Source organism: Rhinopithecus roxellana, chromosome 3 (genome assembly GCF_007565055.1).
Source record: "Rhinopithecus roxellana isolate Shanxi Qingling chromosome 3, ASM756505v1, whole genome shotgun sequence".
NCBI lineage: Eukaryota > Metazoa > Chordata > Mammalia > Primates > Cercopithecidae > Rhinopithecus > Rhinopithecus roxellana.
Window position 1 is genome coordinate 31189718 of NC_044551.1, and position 17523 is coordinate 31207240.

A 17523-nucleotide genomic window follows, 5' to 3' on the forward strand; every position below is an offset into this window, starting at 1 on the left:
TTGAGACCATCCTGGCTAACAAGGTGAAACCCCATCTCTACTAAAAATACAAAAAATTAGCCGGGCGTGATGGCACACGCCTGTAATCCCAGCTACTCGGGAGGCTGAGGCAGGAGAATCGCTTGAACCCAGGAGGCGGAGGTTGCAGTGAGCCGAGATCGTGCCACTGCACTCCAGCCTGGTGACAGAGCAAGACTCCGTCTCAAAAAGAGAGAGAAAAAAAAAAGTGCAATAAACATCTTTTACAGATACCTCTCTGTGCTCATGCTATTTTTCACCCTTAGAATTGATAGCTCTAGCAAACAGAAGGTGTTGTTGTTGTTGTTGTTTTCAGAAGAAATAAGTTATATATGTGCCAAAATATTCTGGGTATGACTCTTAAATGGATATTAATAAACCTGATTAAGTTTGGATGGGAACCACAGGGAAATTAAAGGGCTTCACAGCCACATCCAAAGAGGACAATTGAAGGATCTCTTTGGCCTGGACACAAGAGGGCCCTGCAGTTATCCAAAGGGCAAGCTCCCGGACTAGAGAAGGTTGGAGTTGTAGGACTTCAAAAGATAAAGCAATGAAGATGGGTTTTAGGTAACAGTAAGAGAGCAATCATTTATCACTGATGCAGCAGCCATTCCCCTTCCTCTAGTGAAAACACTCTAGTGTTCCTCAGAGAACCATCCCTCCCCCATCTGTGGATGGGTAGGTCCATGTGGCTGGATAGGGCTGACTCCACCCCACTCCCAGATCCAGGATTGCATCCAGGCCTGGAATGGGTCAACTGAATATTCCATTGCCTTGGCTCTAATGATTGAGGTACATGTGAGCATATCATCTGAGTTAGGCCAATGATTCAAAATTCTGGGACTTTTACTGGAACTATGAGGAAAAGGATCTAGCTCCACTGATAAGATGTCAGCCCAGCAGCCATTTTGCTGCCATGGAGGACAAGCTTGCCCATGCGTGAAACCAACCCAGAACTAAGGAATGGAAACCAAAACCTCTGATGTCGTCGTTAAATACCAGGGGACCCAGCAGTGCCAGGTTGAATTGGTTTTTCCTTTGTTATAGAAATTGGGTTAAATTAGGTTTTTTCCAACCCAGTTTCAGTTGAGGCCCCAAAGCCCTATATTAATATAATAAAGGGAATGAAGTACCTCCATCCATACTTGACACATTAAGAGGCAAAACAGATTCTGCCAGTGACAGCGTTTGCCCACCTCCAGCCTTTAGAAAACAAGGTATGAAAAAGCAAGAGAGAGAATGTTGGGGGTTGTGCGTTTCCTCTCACCTCTAGCCCACGGGGGAAGGCGGGTGGGTGCTTATCTACCAGAAGCCAACCAAAAGGAACTTTAAGAGACTGTTCAGTGAGCTTGGTGGGAGTTCCAGAGTTTTGCAGCTATAAGGACTAGTGTCTAAATCCCTCTTGGAGAAACATAATGGTGAAAGTTTGTAGAAGAGCTACTTATTTGGTGTCAGAGGAAGAGGGGCCTCTACTTGGTGCAAATGGTATATCCATCATTGGCTGGGAAAGGAGGCCTGAGTCTTCCAGTAGATCTATGGGAGGGAATAAGTGGTATGTGGTTCCATTTCTTTTTTCTTCATTTGAGATGGGGTCTTACTCTGTCCCCCAGGCTGGATTGCAGTGGCATGACCTCAGCTTACTGCAACCTCCACCTCCCAGGTTCAAGAAATTCTCCTGCCTCAGCCTCCCAAGTATCTGGGGTCACAGGCGAATGCTACCACACCCAACTAATTTTTGTATTTTTACTAGAGACAGGATTTCACTATGTTGGCCAGGCTCGTCTCGAACTCCTGACCTCAAGTGATCCGCCTGCCTCAGCCTCCCAAAGTGCTAGGATTACAGGCATGAGCCACCGTGCCTGGCTCTTTTTTCTTTTTATTTAATAGAAACGAGGTTTCCCTGTGTTGCCCAAGCTGGTCTTGAACTCCTGGGCTTAAGGGACCCTCCCACCCCAGTCTCCCAAAGTGCTGAGATTACCAGCGTGAGCCCCCATGCCCAGCCTCTGTGGTTCATTTTCAAGGTAATTTTACCCAAGTGGACAACCTAGTGGGCAATTGAATCCTGATGGAAGCTGGAACAGCTGAAGCCCAAGAGCTGAGGATTGGGCTCATTGGCCAAGAAGAGTGGCATCTCCCACATCAGGGGAACAGTTGTCACAATCTTCAGCTGAAAAATCTCTAAAAACAACAACAGCTGAAAAATCTCTAAAAACAACAAAGCACATGAAACATACAAGAAAAAGCAGCAATTGTGCATCCACCACATCCCAAGGACATCATCCCCAGATTACTGCTGCAACTTCACAAATGTTGCACCCTTTGCCCCTCTTCCTCTTTTCCCTCCAGCCTGAGCTTCCAACTCAGGTGGGTCAGACACCAGGCTTGTGTGTGGGAAAAGAGAGGTTAGGACGTGGTGGAAAAGCCAATGTGCTTCAAATCCTGAAGCAAACCCATTTAAAGTTAAGGAAAAGCATCAGTTTAAATACATGTTTGGAGTTTTGATTACTACCTTGAACTGAACTGGGCTTTCTTTTTCTTTTCTTTATGTTGTTGTTGTTGTTTTGAGATGGAGTTTTGCTCTTGTCACCCAGGCTGGAGTGCAGTGGCGCAATCAGCTCACTGTAACCACCGCCTCCCAGGTTAAACTATTCTCCTGCCTCAGCATCCCAAGTAGCTGGGGCTACAGGCCCCTGCCACCATGCCCGGCTAATTTTTGTATTTTTAGTAGAGATGGGGTTTCGCCATGCTGGCCAGGCTGGTCTCGAACTCCTGACCTCAGGTGATCCACCCTCCTCGGCATCCCAAAGTGCTGAGACTACAGGTGTGAGCCACCACTCCCAGCCTCTTTTTCTTTTCTTAACTTTTTATTATGGAAATTTTCAAACATGCATCAGTGCAAGGAGAGTAGAATAAGGATGTACCCATTAGCCAGATTTAGCAATTGTCAAGTCATGGTCAAACATTTTTCATCCCTTCCCATACCGATTTCTCCCCCTCCACTGGATTATAATGAAGCAAATCATAAACATTTTACTGTTTTATCAATAATTCAGTGTATGTTTCTATGCAAAATAAGGACTATTTTAACATGATAATAGTGCCATTATTACATCTTTTTTTTTTTTTTTTTTTTTTAGATGGTGTCTTTCTCTGTCACCTGGGCTGGAATGCAGTGGTACCATCTTGGCTCACTGCAACCTCCGCCTTCCAGGTCCAAGCGATTCTCCTGCCTCAGCCTCCCAAGTAGCTGGGATTACAGGCACACAGCACCACACTCAGCTGACTTTTGTATTTTTAGTAGAGACGGGCTTTCACCATGTTGGCCAGGCTGGTCTCAAACTCCTGACCTCACATGATCCGCCCACCTCAGCCTCCTAAAGTGCTAGGATTACACACGTGAGCCACCGTGCCCAGCCTATTATTATGTCTTTAAAAATAACGAGTTTCTCAGTATTATCAAACATTGATTTAGCATTCAGATGTGTCTAATTGTCTCATAACATCTTTATACAATTGATTTGCTTGACTCTTAATCCAAAGTCCAAACATGCTCATATGTCTCTGAAAGTCTCTTTTAATCTAAGGGTTCACCCTCTGACTTATTTGCTGTTGTTTTGTTTTGTTTTGTTTTTGTTTTTTGAGACAGAATCTGGCTCTGTTACCCAGACTGGAGTACAGTGGTGCAATCCCAGCTCACTGCAACCTCCACCCACTGGGCTCAAGTGATCCTCCCACTTCAGCCTCCCGAGTAGCCGGGACTACAGGTATGTGCCACCATGCTTGGCTAGCTTTTTGTGTTTTGTGTAGAGAAAGGGTTTCACCATGTTGCCCAGGCTGGTCTTAAGCTCCTGGGCTCAAGCAATCCACCACCCTTGGCCTCCCAAAGTGCTGGGATTACAGGCATGAGCCACTGTGCCCCACCCTCTTATGACTTATTTGTGACTGACACTGAATCATTTGTCCTTAGCATGTTTTGTATTCTGGACTTACCCAATTGCATCTCCACAGTGTCATTTGTCAGGTTCATTTGTCTCTTGTATTTCCTGTAAACTCGAATTTATATCTCGAAGTTTGATTAGATTTGTGTTTGATTTTGTTTTCTCTTGGCAAGACTCCTGAGTTGTTGGTTTTGTGTACTTCATCTTGTATCACCTCAGGAGACATACAACGTCTGGTTGTCATTCTTTTAAGATTGATCAGCGTGTTACCGTGTTGTCAGCTTCATATGACAGTTATACATTTTTGTATTGACTTTTTGCATAATTTTAACAGTCATTGATGATCATTGCCTACATTTATTATTTCATTGGCATTGCAAAATGATAATATTCTATCACTCATTCATTGATTGATTTCTCGGAAAAAAAGGACTTCCTCATTAAATACTTGATTACTGAATTGAAAGATAGTTCTTCAAGAAAAGCAGGAAACATGTTTTATTCTTTTCCTTTGTTTCCAGTTTTCAGAAAAACAACCTGGTTCTTCAGCATCCTCCAAAAGTGATCAAAAGGTTGGGATGCTTTTTTCAATTCTCTTTTGAACTCATTGCTTTAACATTTTTGCTGTTTTTCAATTCATGGCAATTATTATTCCTTTTGATACTTAAATTGTTCCATCTTTGGCAAGTGGGAGCTCCTTGAATTTGGCTCCTGGGAAGTGAACTTTTTAAAACAAAAGCAAACAAAGGGACTATTTTTTTTGTTTATGTTTTCCTTAAAGTGAGAAAAAAAATATTGAGCTTCCTAAGTTTACAATTTAAAGTTGGCAAAGACAATTCCGAGTTAGTGGGTTTGATGGCTCTATGAGAAAGAGAATAAAATTACTTATGGTGGCACTCCATGGAGACTGAGCAAATGAAAGATTCCTAATGATTGCAGCAGCTACTGATGATGTTTTGTTTTCCCGGATGAGAATACTTTGTGAAGTCTGTAAATCTTTTCATCTGAACCAAGAGGGTATAAAATGTACTTCTCTCAAAGGAGTTTGTAGTCTAGTTTGAGAAGATAACACTGTATTATCTAGGTTTGCTGGTAGTGACAGAAACCTCAAAATAACTGAGACTTAGAAAATAGATGTTAAGAAAGGTAATCCAGGACTGGCATGGAAGATCCATGGTCACCAAGGTCCCAGGCTCTTTCTATCTTATACTCCATTGTCCTCAACATTCAATTTCCACCTCATGATACTAGATAGCTGCTTCAGCTCCAACTGTCACCTCAACATTCTAGTCAGAAGGCAGCAGGGAAATGGAAAGAAAAGGGGATGACAGATCCCACTAAGGAAATTTCCTAGAAGTTGTGCACACCACTTCTGCTACATTCAGTTGACCAGAAGACAGTCATACAACTACACCTAGCTACTAGGGAGGCTAAAATTTGTAGTCTTTATTCTTGATGGCCAGATGTCCAGAAAACCATCAGGGATTCAGTCAGTTACTCTAGTATGAAGGAGAGAGTAGATATTTGGGAAAAGTAGCAATCCCTACCTCGAGCCCATATTCAGGGAAAAAAAAAAATCTATCTTGTTTGAGCAGTGTATTTTCACACATATGTCTTAAAATCTCAGAATAGGGGAGGTCATTTAAAATATACCTGTACCCTACCCTCCTGAGTGTCTTGATTATGCTGGGGCATCCAGTATATGAAATAAAATAAGGCTGTTGTCTGGTAATTTACATTTAAAAACAAACATCGGAGAATTTCACTCCTATACAGCAAGAATGATTGTTTCATTTATTGTTTATCACTACCTAGTACATGCCATCTCTGCTTACACTAAAATCTCTTGATTATTAACATGGTAGAGGTAAATGCCACACATTGTACTTCAACTATGTACTAACTCTAAGGCAACATGCATGATTAGCACCCACCATTCGTAAGATGTATGGGATTCAGTCCTCCAAGGGACCCTCACAAGGAAGCTAAGGATCAGAGGAGGCATAGCTTGTTCAAAGAGAAACAGCTTAGTAAGTGACAGATCTGGGAATCCAACACAAGTTTGTCTGTTTTCAAAGCCCACATATACTTTATTTATTATGCCATTCTGAAGGATTCGCTTATTTTTCACTGTTCCACAAAATGTCAGGACAGAAAGGCAATCATCTACATGTAGCATTGAGAAATTTCTATGGGATTTAATTTAAATCTTAAAAACTAATAAACTTCAGCAACATATTTCTTCATTTTAATGTGTGAGAGTTTTGTGCTCATTACCTCTTTTAATTGTCCAACCCAATTTGTTGATGATCCATTCAACAAATTTTTCTTAAACATCTTTTTTATGTGTCAGGCACTGTGATGGTTGCCGAGTATATCATGGTAAGCAAAACCACACATTGTCCTTACCCCTTGTGCTACAGATTTTAACTGCTGGATAGATTAAACCAGGAACTATAAAGATTAAACTGTAATCCTTACCATAATTTTGAGTCTACAGTTTTTCAGATATCATTTCAAGCCATATAGCAAAGGCTGTATGTATTTTTTACATATGCTTCCTCGTTTTGTGAATTTTGAAAGGATGTGGTTATGGCCTTTGACATCAGAGGAGAAGCTCAACTATGTTGGCTGAATGTTGATAGAAAGATAACGTTGAAGGCAAGTTGCCCTTGAGCAGCTCTCTGAAGATCAACTGCCTCCACATTGCATTCTTTGCCCCAAAACTCTTTCCTTTGGTTGTGCTGAGAGGTGATGCCCAAGGTGCATCACGTTTCAAGAACTGGATCATGAACAACTTTATCCTCCTGGAAGAACAGCTCATCAAGAAATCCCAACAAAAGAGGAGAACTTCTCCCTCGAACTTTAAAGTCCGCTTCTTTGTGTTAACCAAAGCCAGCCTGGCATACTTTGAGGATCGTCATGGGGTATGTGAGCAGTTTCATTTGTCTTTTTTCGCATAGTATTTTATGTTTGGACTGGGCTAATGCAAAAGTATATACATAGCATACAATAGAATACAGGAAACACAAATGTGCTTGTTATAACAACATAAAAAGTACAGTAAAAGTAATCAGAGGAGAATGCAGAAAGCAATCAAGAGGTGAAATGGTGTGCAAGGCGATTTCAGTTCTAAAACCTGGAAATTTAATATTCATCAGCTTTTTACCCGTGCAAGGTTATGTTTGATTTTTAAATTATTAATAACATTTTAGGTAGCAAGTATTATGATTCGTTAAAACTTGAACTTTCTATGAAACATACCAAATTTAATGAAACATACTAAATTTAATGAAACTTAGATTAACACAACATTAGCATTCGATGGGATGATCTACCCCAGCTTGCTTATTTTTTAGTGGAAGAAACTGGTGTTTAGAATGGTTAAATTTGGGGTTCCGTGTTAACGTTTTCATGAATAACTCTGTCTCAATACTCGTCACTTGCCCGATCTTGAAATAAGATTCCCCAGGCATTTAATTGTCTAAAAGTTGTAAGGCACAATGGCAAGCTTCTTCATCTCTTGGTAGACTTCCTAGGACACCAGGTTTATTAAGAACAAAGTTTCTGCAGTGCAGACCAGCGGTTCTTACCCAGAAGAGTATGGCTGCTTAGCTAGGTCAGTCTGTCTCTGTATCTCAAAATAGTCTCACGCTTCTTTAACGTCAGTAATAACAAAAGCAACAGGAATAATCCTAATAATGTAGTTTGGTAGAAAAAGCATTGGACAAAGGGTCAGGAGACCAAACTACTTCTCAGTAGGTGATCCAATCTGGACAAATGTCTACCCCTATTTCAGGTTCTTTCTTTATCAAAGGAAAAAACTGGAAATAACAACCTTCAAGATCCCTTTCTTCTTTAAAACTTCTTTGCTTTATGCAGTGGCTCTTGTTTAGCTCTATGCTGCAGTTTTTCAAAGCATGTTTGATTCCTTACTGTATGGTTATATTATTTTTACATCATTAGTGGGGTAGGACAAGGATTATCACTTATATTTTACTGAAGGGAAAATAATATTAGGTGCCTGATGGTCACTTAGAAACAAAAGTGCTCTGATTCTTCGTTGGAGTCTGACTTAGTAGGTGGAGGCATGAGTTTGGGATTCTTCGGCGTGCCAGGCTTTAAAGCATTTCATGAGATGGAGCTCCAAAGGAGGTCAGGCTGGGTATAGAGTCTATGGATGCCTCACTTTTTAAAGTTGCAGGTGTTGCATGTCTTTGGTGAATTACCAAAAAAAAAAAAAAAAAAAGAAAAAAAAAGTTGCAGGCGAAATAGTGCTGCCTCTTTAAAAGTGAAAAGAATTGCTTGTCTTGTTATCAGACTCTTACTGATAACAATTTACCAGTCAATCAGAAAACACATGGAATTATGTACGAGGCCTCTGCCAGGTGGCCAGGAGCCCAGTTTGTGAACTTGGGGGATTTATCATGTAGAGCTAATAAATCGCATGGCATTACTCAATGCTTTTTTGTGAATGGAACATTTAAAGTTTTTGTTTCATATTGAAAGAACAGTCATGTACCTTTAAACATTTTTTTCAAAGCCCATTTTACAGTTTTCACCAGTTTGTTTTCCTGATTCAACATAGTATCATCTTATTTAGTTAGTACTAATAATTCCTTAGCCCAATTGCTATTTGTGAACTGTTTGTGAATTCAGCTCAATATTATTTGCAAATAATCACAAAACCAGATGGCCTTAATTCAGAATTTTATTGGTCATAATTTGCAAGTAGACAAGGTTGTAAAATCACCCTACTTCTTTATCCGAGCATTATGAAAAATTCCCAGACAATTACTTCGTTCTGGGGAGCCCTAGGCTGTAGTTTCTAATACTTCCATGTAAGATACAGAAAATACATGTCCAAACATCAAATTTCTTGTTTTCTAATGCCTTTTTTACACTTATAAATAACATTTTTAAAGTATTTCTTTAATTATTTAATTATTATAGAAATTGATTAATTTGAAATGTATCCAAGGTCACTGAAACAGGTAATATATGTGAGTTATTATTGTTCATGTCTTATGTATACTACATCGTTTAGGGCCACCAATTTGTACACAAGAGTGCATTAATATTACTCATAAGTAAATAACATTACACCTGTGGGAAGAACATTTTCATTTTTAAATTAAAGCCTTCACTTTCAATCTGTAAAATGGATGTGATAATAGTACCCATTTCATAGGAAGATGCCAAAGACTCAGAGGTATAATGTCTTTAGGCTGAAGTTTTTGAAATTATTTGGCAGGTCAAATTTCAGGTATTAGAAGTCTCAAACAATTCAACTTAATATATTAGGTACTTAGCATAGGTCCTGCCGTCTGGTAAGCATCCAGTAAAAATTAAGCATTGTTTATATCCCTTTCACGTCTCTACAGAAGCTAGCAGGGTGTCATAACAATTCATTTTCAAATTATGGGAGATATTCAAGGATTCTCCAAAGTCAAGCTAAGATCAGGGTCCTGGATTCCTTCTATTCTGTGGCTAAATACAAGTTTGTGGGGTAATATGCATGCATCATGAGCTGTTTGGCCAGTTATTGTCCCTCTTAGGGTGTCAGAGCTTGTTTTTCTCTTTTCTCATTTATAAAATTATGATTCCTGCAATTCCCATATTCTATGAATTTGTAACACCATATAAAAAATAACTCTTCTACATACTCAAGAACATATTCTGTAGTTCTATAAATCAAGTATGTTTATTCTAACCTTAAAAATCATGCCTATTGTCATTATAATACTAATTGATTGAGGCTTTTACTTTAACATGGATTTAGTTCTGGTATTAGATACCTGTTTTCCCTATTGAGATGTGCAAGTGTTTTCAGAGGGGCCAAGAAGCGCCTTCATCTTGCTGGAGCAGTGAGCCAGAAAGAAGCATAGATTTGGCAGGTGGTGGCTTGCAGACAGACATGATTTCAGAGGCTCTCCTGTGCCTGTCAATTTTTTTCCAAGTAGTCCCTGATGCCGGAAATTCTATGACAGAGGGCAATGAGAGATAAGGGCACATGCGTGTGCTGGTAAATGCTTAGGAATCCGAGTATGGGGCTTGTTGGGGAGCCTTGATTCATAGTGTTTGCCAATTCCTTTGGTGTAAATACTCCCATCATGGTCCATTTTAAACTACCAATGTGAAGTCTGCTGGTTCACAGATTCCTGAAAATTTAACAATCAGCTACCTCAGGCCAGGACAAGCCAAGTCCAGCACATCATCAGCAAGCCTAAGAACAAATGATCCTTGAAGAGGTAGTCACCAACTAAGCAGCATACTTAGTTGCACATGACTGATATCAGATCCTTTTCAGTGGTAATAAGAAAGTGAAGAGCCTCAGGCGCTTTGAGTAAGCACAGGATGGAAGAGGCAGCCTAGATGGGAATAAAGCATCATAGACTGGTGTGGCTCCTGTGGCCACTTTCTAGGTGTGGGATCTCAGACCAGACATTTGACCTCTTTATGCCTGTGTCCTATTTGTAAAGTAAGGACCCCAACACTACCTACTTCAAGTAATGTTGAGTATTTCATGAGAAAAGTATGTTTTAAGCTTCTTACCAATTGCTACATGGTAAGGTGATTATCACTCACAATTTTGCCCAGCACCACGATGATCTTCTGAAAGCCCCTCTGGAGAACTGGAAACATCCTCCTATTTTGATGACTCTTTCCACCTTAGGGATCAAGTGTGCTGTGCTTCTTATGATGTGGGAGCCATTATCATTTACATGGAACTAGAGAAACAGTTCTGATCACCATTCCAGCCAGCATCTGGGTGAGGGTCTCCACTCTTCATGGCCTCTTCCCTTTAGCCTGCAGTCTGATCTAACAACAGAACCATCTCCTGCTTGCAGCAAGCATCCTTTCTAAATTAAAGATGGTAGGTGGGGAGATGGTCACCTTTCTTTGCTTTTGAAAGCATTACTGCATAGTGGTCAAAAACACTGCTTCTGACATCAGACAGATCTGGGTCAAAGACTAGGTCACATATGATCTGTGTGATTTTGTGTAAATTACATAATGCTGTGCAATCTTCTAAAAAACTATTTACTTTTTTTTTTTTTTTTTTTTTTGAGACAGAGTCTTGCTCTGTCGCCCAGGCTGGAGTGCAGTGGTGTCACCTCAGTTCACTGCAACTTCTGCCTCCCAGGTTCAAGTGATTCTTCTGCCTCAGCCTCCTGAGTAGCTGGGACTACAGGTGCGCACCACCATGCTCGGCTAACTTTTTTTTTTTTTTTTTTTTTTTGAGACGGAGTCTTACTCTGTCACCTGGGCTGGAGTGCAGTGGCCGGATCTCAGCTCACTGCAGGCTCCGCCTCCCGGGTTTACGCCATTCTCCTGTCTCAGCCTCCCGAGTAGCTGGGACTACAGGCGCCCGCCACCTCGCCCGGCTAGGTTTTTGTATTTTTAGTAGAGACAGGGTTTCACCGTGTTAGCCAGGATGGTCTCGATCTCCTGACCTCACGATCCGCCTGTCTCGGCCTCCCAAAGTGCTGGGATTACAGGCTTGAGCCACCGCGCCCGGCCAACTTTTGTATTTTTTTTAGTAGAGACGGGGTTTCACCATATTGGCCAGGCTGGTCTCAAACTCCTGACCTCATGATCTGCCTGTTTCAGCCTCCCAAAATGCTGGGATTACAGATGTGAGCCATTGCGCCCGGCCTATGTTTTTAAAATAATTAAGCAAGGCCAGACGCAAAGACTCACACCTGTAATCCCAACACGTTGGGAGGCCAAGGTGGGTGGATCACTTGAGCCCAGGAATTTGAGATCAGCCTGGGCAACACGGTGAGACTCCATCTCTACAACAACAACAACAACAACAACAAAATAGCCAGATGTGGTGCATGCATGCCTGTAGTCCTAGTTACTCAGGAGGGTGAGGTGGGAGGATCCCTTGAGCCCAGGAGGTTGAGGCTGCCATGAGCTGTGATCATGCCACTGTAATCCAGCCTGGGCAACAGGCTGAGAACTGGTCTCAAAAATAAAATAAAATAAAATAATTAAACATTCCTTCATGATCTTATTTCCTTTTAAGAAGATGGAGGTCACCTTTTTTACAAGGTATGCAATACCTTCTTGCTCTGAAGTCCCCAATGGAAAGGACAGTCCTGAAAATTGGTACCCTGTGCCAAATGGGTCTTCTGCAATGAAATATTTTAGGACCTCTACATTTTCCACATATACCCCAGGACAAATCTTTGTCTTCATTCACTTCAAGAAGCCCTGCTATGTGTCTTAAAAAAAAAAAAAAAGAGAGAGAGAGAGAGAGAGGCCGGGCACGATGGCCCACGCCTGTAATCCCAGCACTTTGGGAGGCTGAGGAGGGTGGATCACCTGAGGGCAGGAGTTTGAGACCAGCCTGGCTAATATGGTGAAACCCCGTTTCTACTAAAAACACAAAAAAATTAGTCAGGCATGATGGCAGGTGCCTGGAATCCCAGTTACTTGGGAGGCTGAGGTAGGAGAATTGCTTGAACCCGGAAGGCAGAGGTTGCAGAGCGCCGAGATTGTGCGATTGCACTCCAGCCTGAGCAACAAGAGCAAAACTCAGTCTCAAAAAAAATAAAAATAAAAATAAAGAGAGATAGAGAGGGAGCCCTGGCAAGCTTTGCCTCCTAAAGTTCCCCTAGAATCTCCCCAGATTCCCACAGCCACCTCCCTAGTGGAAGCTGTCAGAATCTCTCACCTGGGACTGCTACCACCTCTCATGGTCTCCCTGTACCCGCTTCACCCCTGCCTGCCACTTCATCCTCCACATGGCAGCCAGCACCAGCTTTTCACATGTGACTGTAGTCAAGTCCTGAAGACCTTCATCAGAAGTTGATGTGTCCCTCCAGCGGCTCTCCCCATTGCCCTAAGGATGGACACTACCAGAATCTCCCACATGGTCTCGTCTGTCTCAGCTCTTGTCTCACTTTCTCTCATCTCTGGGATCCAACCACACCAGATTTTCTTCAATGTTAAAGCCTCCATTTTAAGTGTCACTTACTTGGGAAAGCCTTCCTTGATGTCCCTAGACTAAGTCATGTCCTCCTGTCCTGTTCTACCATGGCACCAGGTGTCCTTTCTTCACAGCACATGCTGAAGTTGTAACTACTCATTTGTTAATGTAACAATGTATTAATGTCATTTCCCCACCTCACCCTCCATTGGACTATCAGCTTTATGACAGCAGGCACCCAAGTTGATAAAGATGGCCTCGCCAGTGTCTACAAGAGTATCTGGCACACACTATTCACTCATGCATCATTTGTGGAAGGAATAAAAGGAGAAAGGGAGAAAAGAAAGGAGGGAGTAAGGACATAAGGTACAGATTCAGCTGGAGAGGTTAGAGACACAAATGAACTTCAAATAGAAAAGGTTCGATGCCCAAATAATAGAGACCAAGGCAAGTGACATAGGACTTCAAAAGGGAGATTACTGGGTGTAGGAACATGTAACAAAGACTCCCTGGAGGCAGTAGTGTATGGCCTATCCTTGAACAAGGAAGAGGAAGATTCAGGTATTCGGGTGGATGGAATTTTAAGTGCTGGGTCAGAGAGACACATGTAGGAACCAGCAGGAGGGCCAGGTCCCAGCCTTCAACTCTTTTCTCCTTTTTCCTCTGCCCTGTCTTACCCTTCCTTCCTTGCCTTTTACAGCTAAACCCTCTGTAGATGATATTCTTTTTTTTTTTCTTTTCTTTGACCCAGAGCCTTGCTCTGTCTCCCAAGCTGGGGTGCAGTGGTGTGATCACAGCTCACTGTAGCCTCAACTTCCCAGGCTCAAGTGATCCTTCTGCCTCAACCTCCTGAGTAGCTGGGACTAGAAGCATGCACCATCATGCTCAGCTATTAAAAAAAAATTGTAGAGACAGGGTCTCACTATATTGCCCAGGCGGGCCTCAAACTCCTGGGCTCAAGCAATCCTCCTGCCTCAACCTCCCAAAGTGCTGGGATTATAGGCATGAGCCACCATGCCTGGCCATGTAGATAATATTCTTAAAACTACCCAGGTATTTTTGCTTGAGACATCGAGAAGTTATGGGCCCTCTTCTCTTCATTCCCATGTCATTCAGTTGCCTTCCAGCTGGGCTCCTGCTGACATTTGAAGCTCTTTACCGTCTATTATCTGCACAACACCTAGAATGAACCTTAAAATTTTAAATCAGATACTACTTTCTACCTTAAAGCCCTCCATGGCTATTTAGGGTATTTAAATAAATTCTCAATTATGACTTACAAGACCCTTCATCCTGTGGTCCCAGCCTGCCTTCTTTATTTCACTTCACACCACACTCCCTGTATGTGCTTCTGTCACATCTGCCTTCTTCCTGAACCATAAGCACTCAAAGCTCAAGGTCCCTGCAGGCCCTTTGTACAGGGCCAGGACTAGGGTGAGACAAGTGAGACACACACATAAAATGGCACTCATTCTCAGGATGCAGGATCTTTGCATTAGCTGTTCCCACTGTCTCAAACACCCCAGATTTTTGCAGGAGTGTTTGTTTGTTTGCTTGTTTGTTTGAAACATGGTCTTGCTCTGTCACCCAGGCTAGAATGCAGTGGCGGAATCTTGGGTCACTGCAACCTCTGCCTTTCAGACTCAACCGATCCTCCCGACTAGCTGGGACTACAGGAGTGCATCACCATGTCTGGCTAATTCTATTTGTTAATTTACTTCCCACCTCTTCCAAAGCACATAGATACTTTAGTATCTGCACTTATTTGTTAGGTTTATGGATCTGCTTCCCTGTTTAATTTCTGTATGTCCATCTACTGTCCATCTTCTGTCTGTCCATCTACTTTTCCATGAAAGCAGAGATCTTGACTGTCTTCTTCATCATAGTATCACCATCATCTAAAACAGTTCTGGGCACTGGTTAGTAGTAATACGTGGTCAGTAAATATCTGGGGAATGAATGAAGGTCACATAACTTATGTTGCATTCAGAAAAGCATCTGGAAGCTAAAAATGTGAGTCTTGTCTAGTCACATAAAGACAAGGAAGGGCCCAAGCAAAGTACTTTGCAATTGAGGCATGCACAGTTTCCATCTGTTTTAATGGAGTGTTGTCATGAATTGATCTTTACCTGTGTAATGTGAGGTTGGTGTTTTATGGAGATAACTATTATATTGACAGCTTCTTTTCTCGAAATAAAATTAGATTTGATTCCTACTGTTCAGGGACTGGTGCACCCATTCATCAGTTTCTGCAGTAAAAATAGGCCACAGAGAAATACTATAAACATGAAAGTTTAGTTTCTAACTCAGTCTGAAAGAAAGCAGAAGAGCTCAGTTTCAGACCAGGCACAGTGGCTTATGCCTGTAATCCTAGCACTTTGGGAGGCCAAGGCGGGCGGATTGCCTGAGCTCAGGAGTTCGAGACCAGCCCAGCCAACATGGCAAAACCCCATCTCTACTAAAAATACAAAAAATTAGCCAGATGTGGTGACACATATCTGTAATTTGACTACTCGGTAGGCCAAAGTAGGAGGATTGCTTGAACCCAGGAGGCGGAGGTTGCAGTGGGCCAAGATCGCACCACTGCACTCCAGCCTGGGTGATAGAGCAAGAAGCTGTCTCAAAAAAAAAAAGAAAGAAAAGAAAAGAAAGAAAGAAGAGCTCAGTTTCTTGAACTACAAGCTTCATGTAAAACAAGATATGTAAATATCAAACTTGGAAATCGTGTCTACGAAAAACTGTATTAAAGCTCTTCTCAAATGTTCATGAACCAAATAGTAAATCCTCATTCCACCCTCATTTTCTTAACCAACTGATAATACGTTCCTCCATTCATCAGTGAATTATGAGACCTACTGGAAAAAGTAGACCGTCCAGGAAATAATTTTCATCCAGAGGTCAGTTTGGGTTTGGCTTCATGACACTCAGAGGCCTCACTAAAAGTGATCCTGAGGAGAAAACAGGTCTGTAATGCCTTCCCATGCATATAAAAGTCCCCTTTTGGATCAACAGTCTGTTCAGTTCCTTGAAATTCGGTAAAAGTTTTCTGTATTTTAATAGAATAAGAGCTAGATACAGGTTCTTGTGTTTTATGTTGCCATATAATTCCTATTAACCTAAAGGTATTTATAAGCAGGCTTCTCGTTATATTTTTCCTTTTTTGATATTTAAAAAGTCATAGAAATTATAGCTGTTTGTTATAAAAATTCAACTATAGGACTTTTTTTCCCCAAACTTCATATATTGTGCCAAATTTTTATTATTATTATTGGTTTTGGGGTTTTTGTTTGTTTGTCTGTTTTTTATTGACTCTGTATCAAGGAAATGTTTCTGTTTTGGTACATTTAGATTTAGTCATTTGTTCAGCAAACATTTTGCAAATAGCTGCTCTGTGCCAGGCACTGTGCTAGATGTGAGGAACACAGTGGTAAGTAATGGAGGCAGGTGTCTTACGTTGGTGCACAAGTAATTGAGGTTTTAATTGAGGTCAATTACTTGTGCTCCAACCTAACAGCTTGCATTATAGGAGATGGGATAGACAGCAAGCAAGTGCATAACTGCATAGGGCAGATAGAGAATGTGGTAGGTTCTATGGCAAGACCAGGCAGCCACTGGGGCTGAACTGGGAGGAAGGGTGGTCAGAGAAAGAATTTATAGCTAAACTGAAATTTGAGGAAAGAACTAGTTAAATAAAGAAATGGGAAAGAGCGTTCTGGGCAGGGGGAACTGCAAGAACAAAGACCCTGAGGTAGGAAAAGACTTGGCTTGTGTGAGGAACAGAGATTTGAACACGCAGAGTTCAAGAGAGGGGCACAAGACGAGGGGCAGAAGCCAAACTCTGCAGGCCCTTGTGGATCATGGCAAGGAGTTTGGATTTTATTCCAACCCCAATGAAAAGTTTCCAAGGTTGAAGCAGTGGGGGTGATTCCATCCATCTAGAAGTGAGCTGACAGCTTTGGGGTCAGCAGATTGTACAATGGCCAAGAATAGAAGCCAGCCAGGAAGCCACGTAGAGTCTACTGCAGTGGTCTCCTGGGCCATTGTGTAGTGTCCCATCCTATGAATTGTTCTTCAGTTGTCTTACGTTTTAACTTTCTGTGGCATCCTTCTTCCTGGGGGTACTTTGTCCAGAATCATCTCACTCCATGTTTTGATGGGAAAGTGCCTGGTATATAACCTGGGTCAGGATCAACACTGAGCTCAGATAAACTGTAGCAGCAAAGACTGAAACCAAATTAGAATTGAGTTAAATCAGCTTTGATTGATCTCAAGACAGAGTAAGGAATCTTCCGATCCTCATATTGTCAAAAAAATTAATGAACCAAGTACTTTCAGAACGTTTTCTATAATCTGGTCTGAAGACATCAATTTACTATCTGTGTTGGCACTGGTCTTTTCTCTTGTGCAGACACATCTTTTGCAGAGTTATAATCACAATGCATGACAATTTTATATTCTACTTTTCCATTTATTCTTTTATATAAATGTATTTCCATATATCTACATTGCCTCCAAAGTAATTGTTTTTCATATATATGATTTTTTAATGGTTGAGTCAGTTCATTGCAAGAACATACTTATCTATTTTACATACGTGGAGGAATAGATGAACTTATCTGTTAG

General features: G+C 41.5%; 1 protein-coding gene across 2 annotated transcripts in view; it reads left to right on the forward strand.

Moving 5' to 3' along the window:
- The first annotated feature begins 6601 nt into the window (after positions 1-6601).
- ITK (IL2 inducible T cell kinase) overlaps positions 6602-17523 on the forward strand; it is a 74604-nt gene continuing 63682 nt past the window's right edge. Inside the window, exon 1 of one of the 2 annotated variants that reach the window (XM_030927015.1) lies at positions 6602-6886. In XM_030927015.1, coding sequence (XP_030782875.1) covers positions 6749-6886 — 138 coding nt within the window. In that variant the 5' untranslated portion in view covers positions 6602-6748. The remainder of the gene's footprint in view (positions 6887-17523) is intronic. The other variant, XM_010363415.2, reaches the window with a different exon arrangement.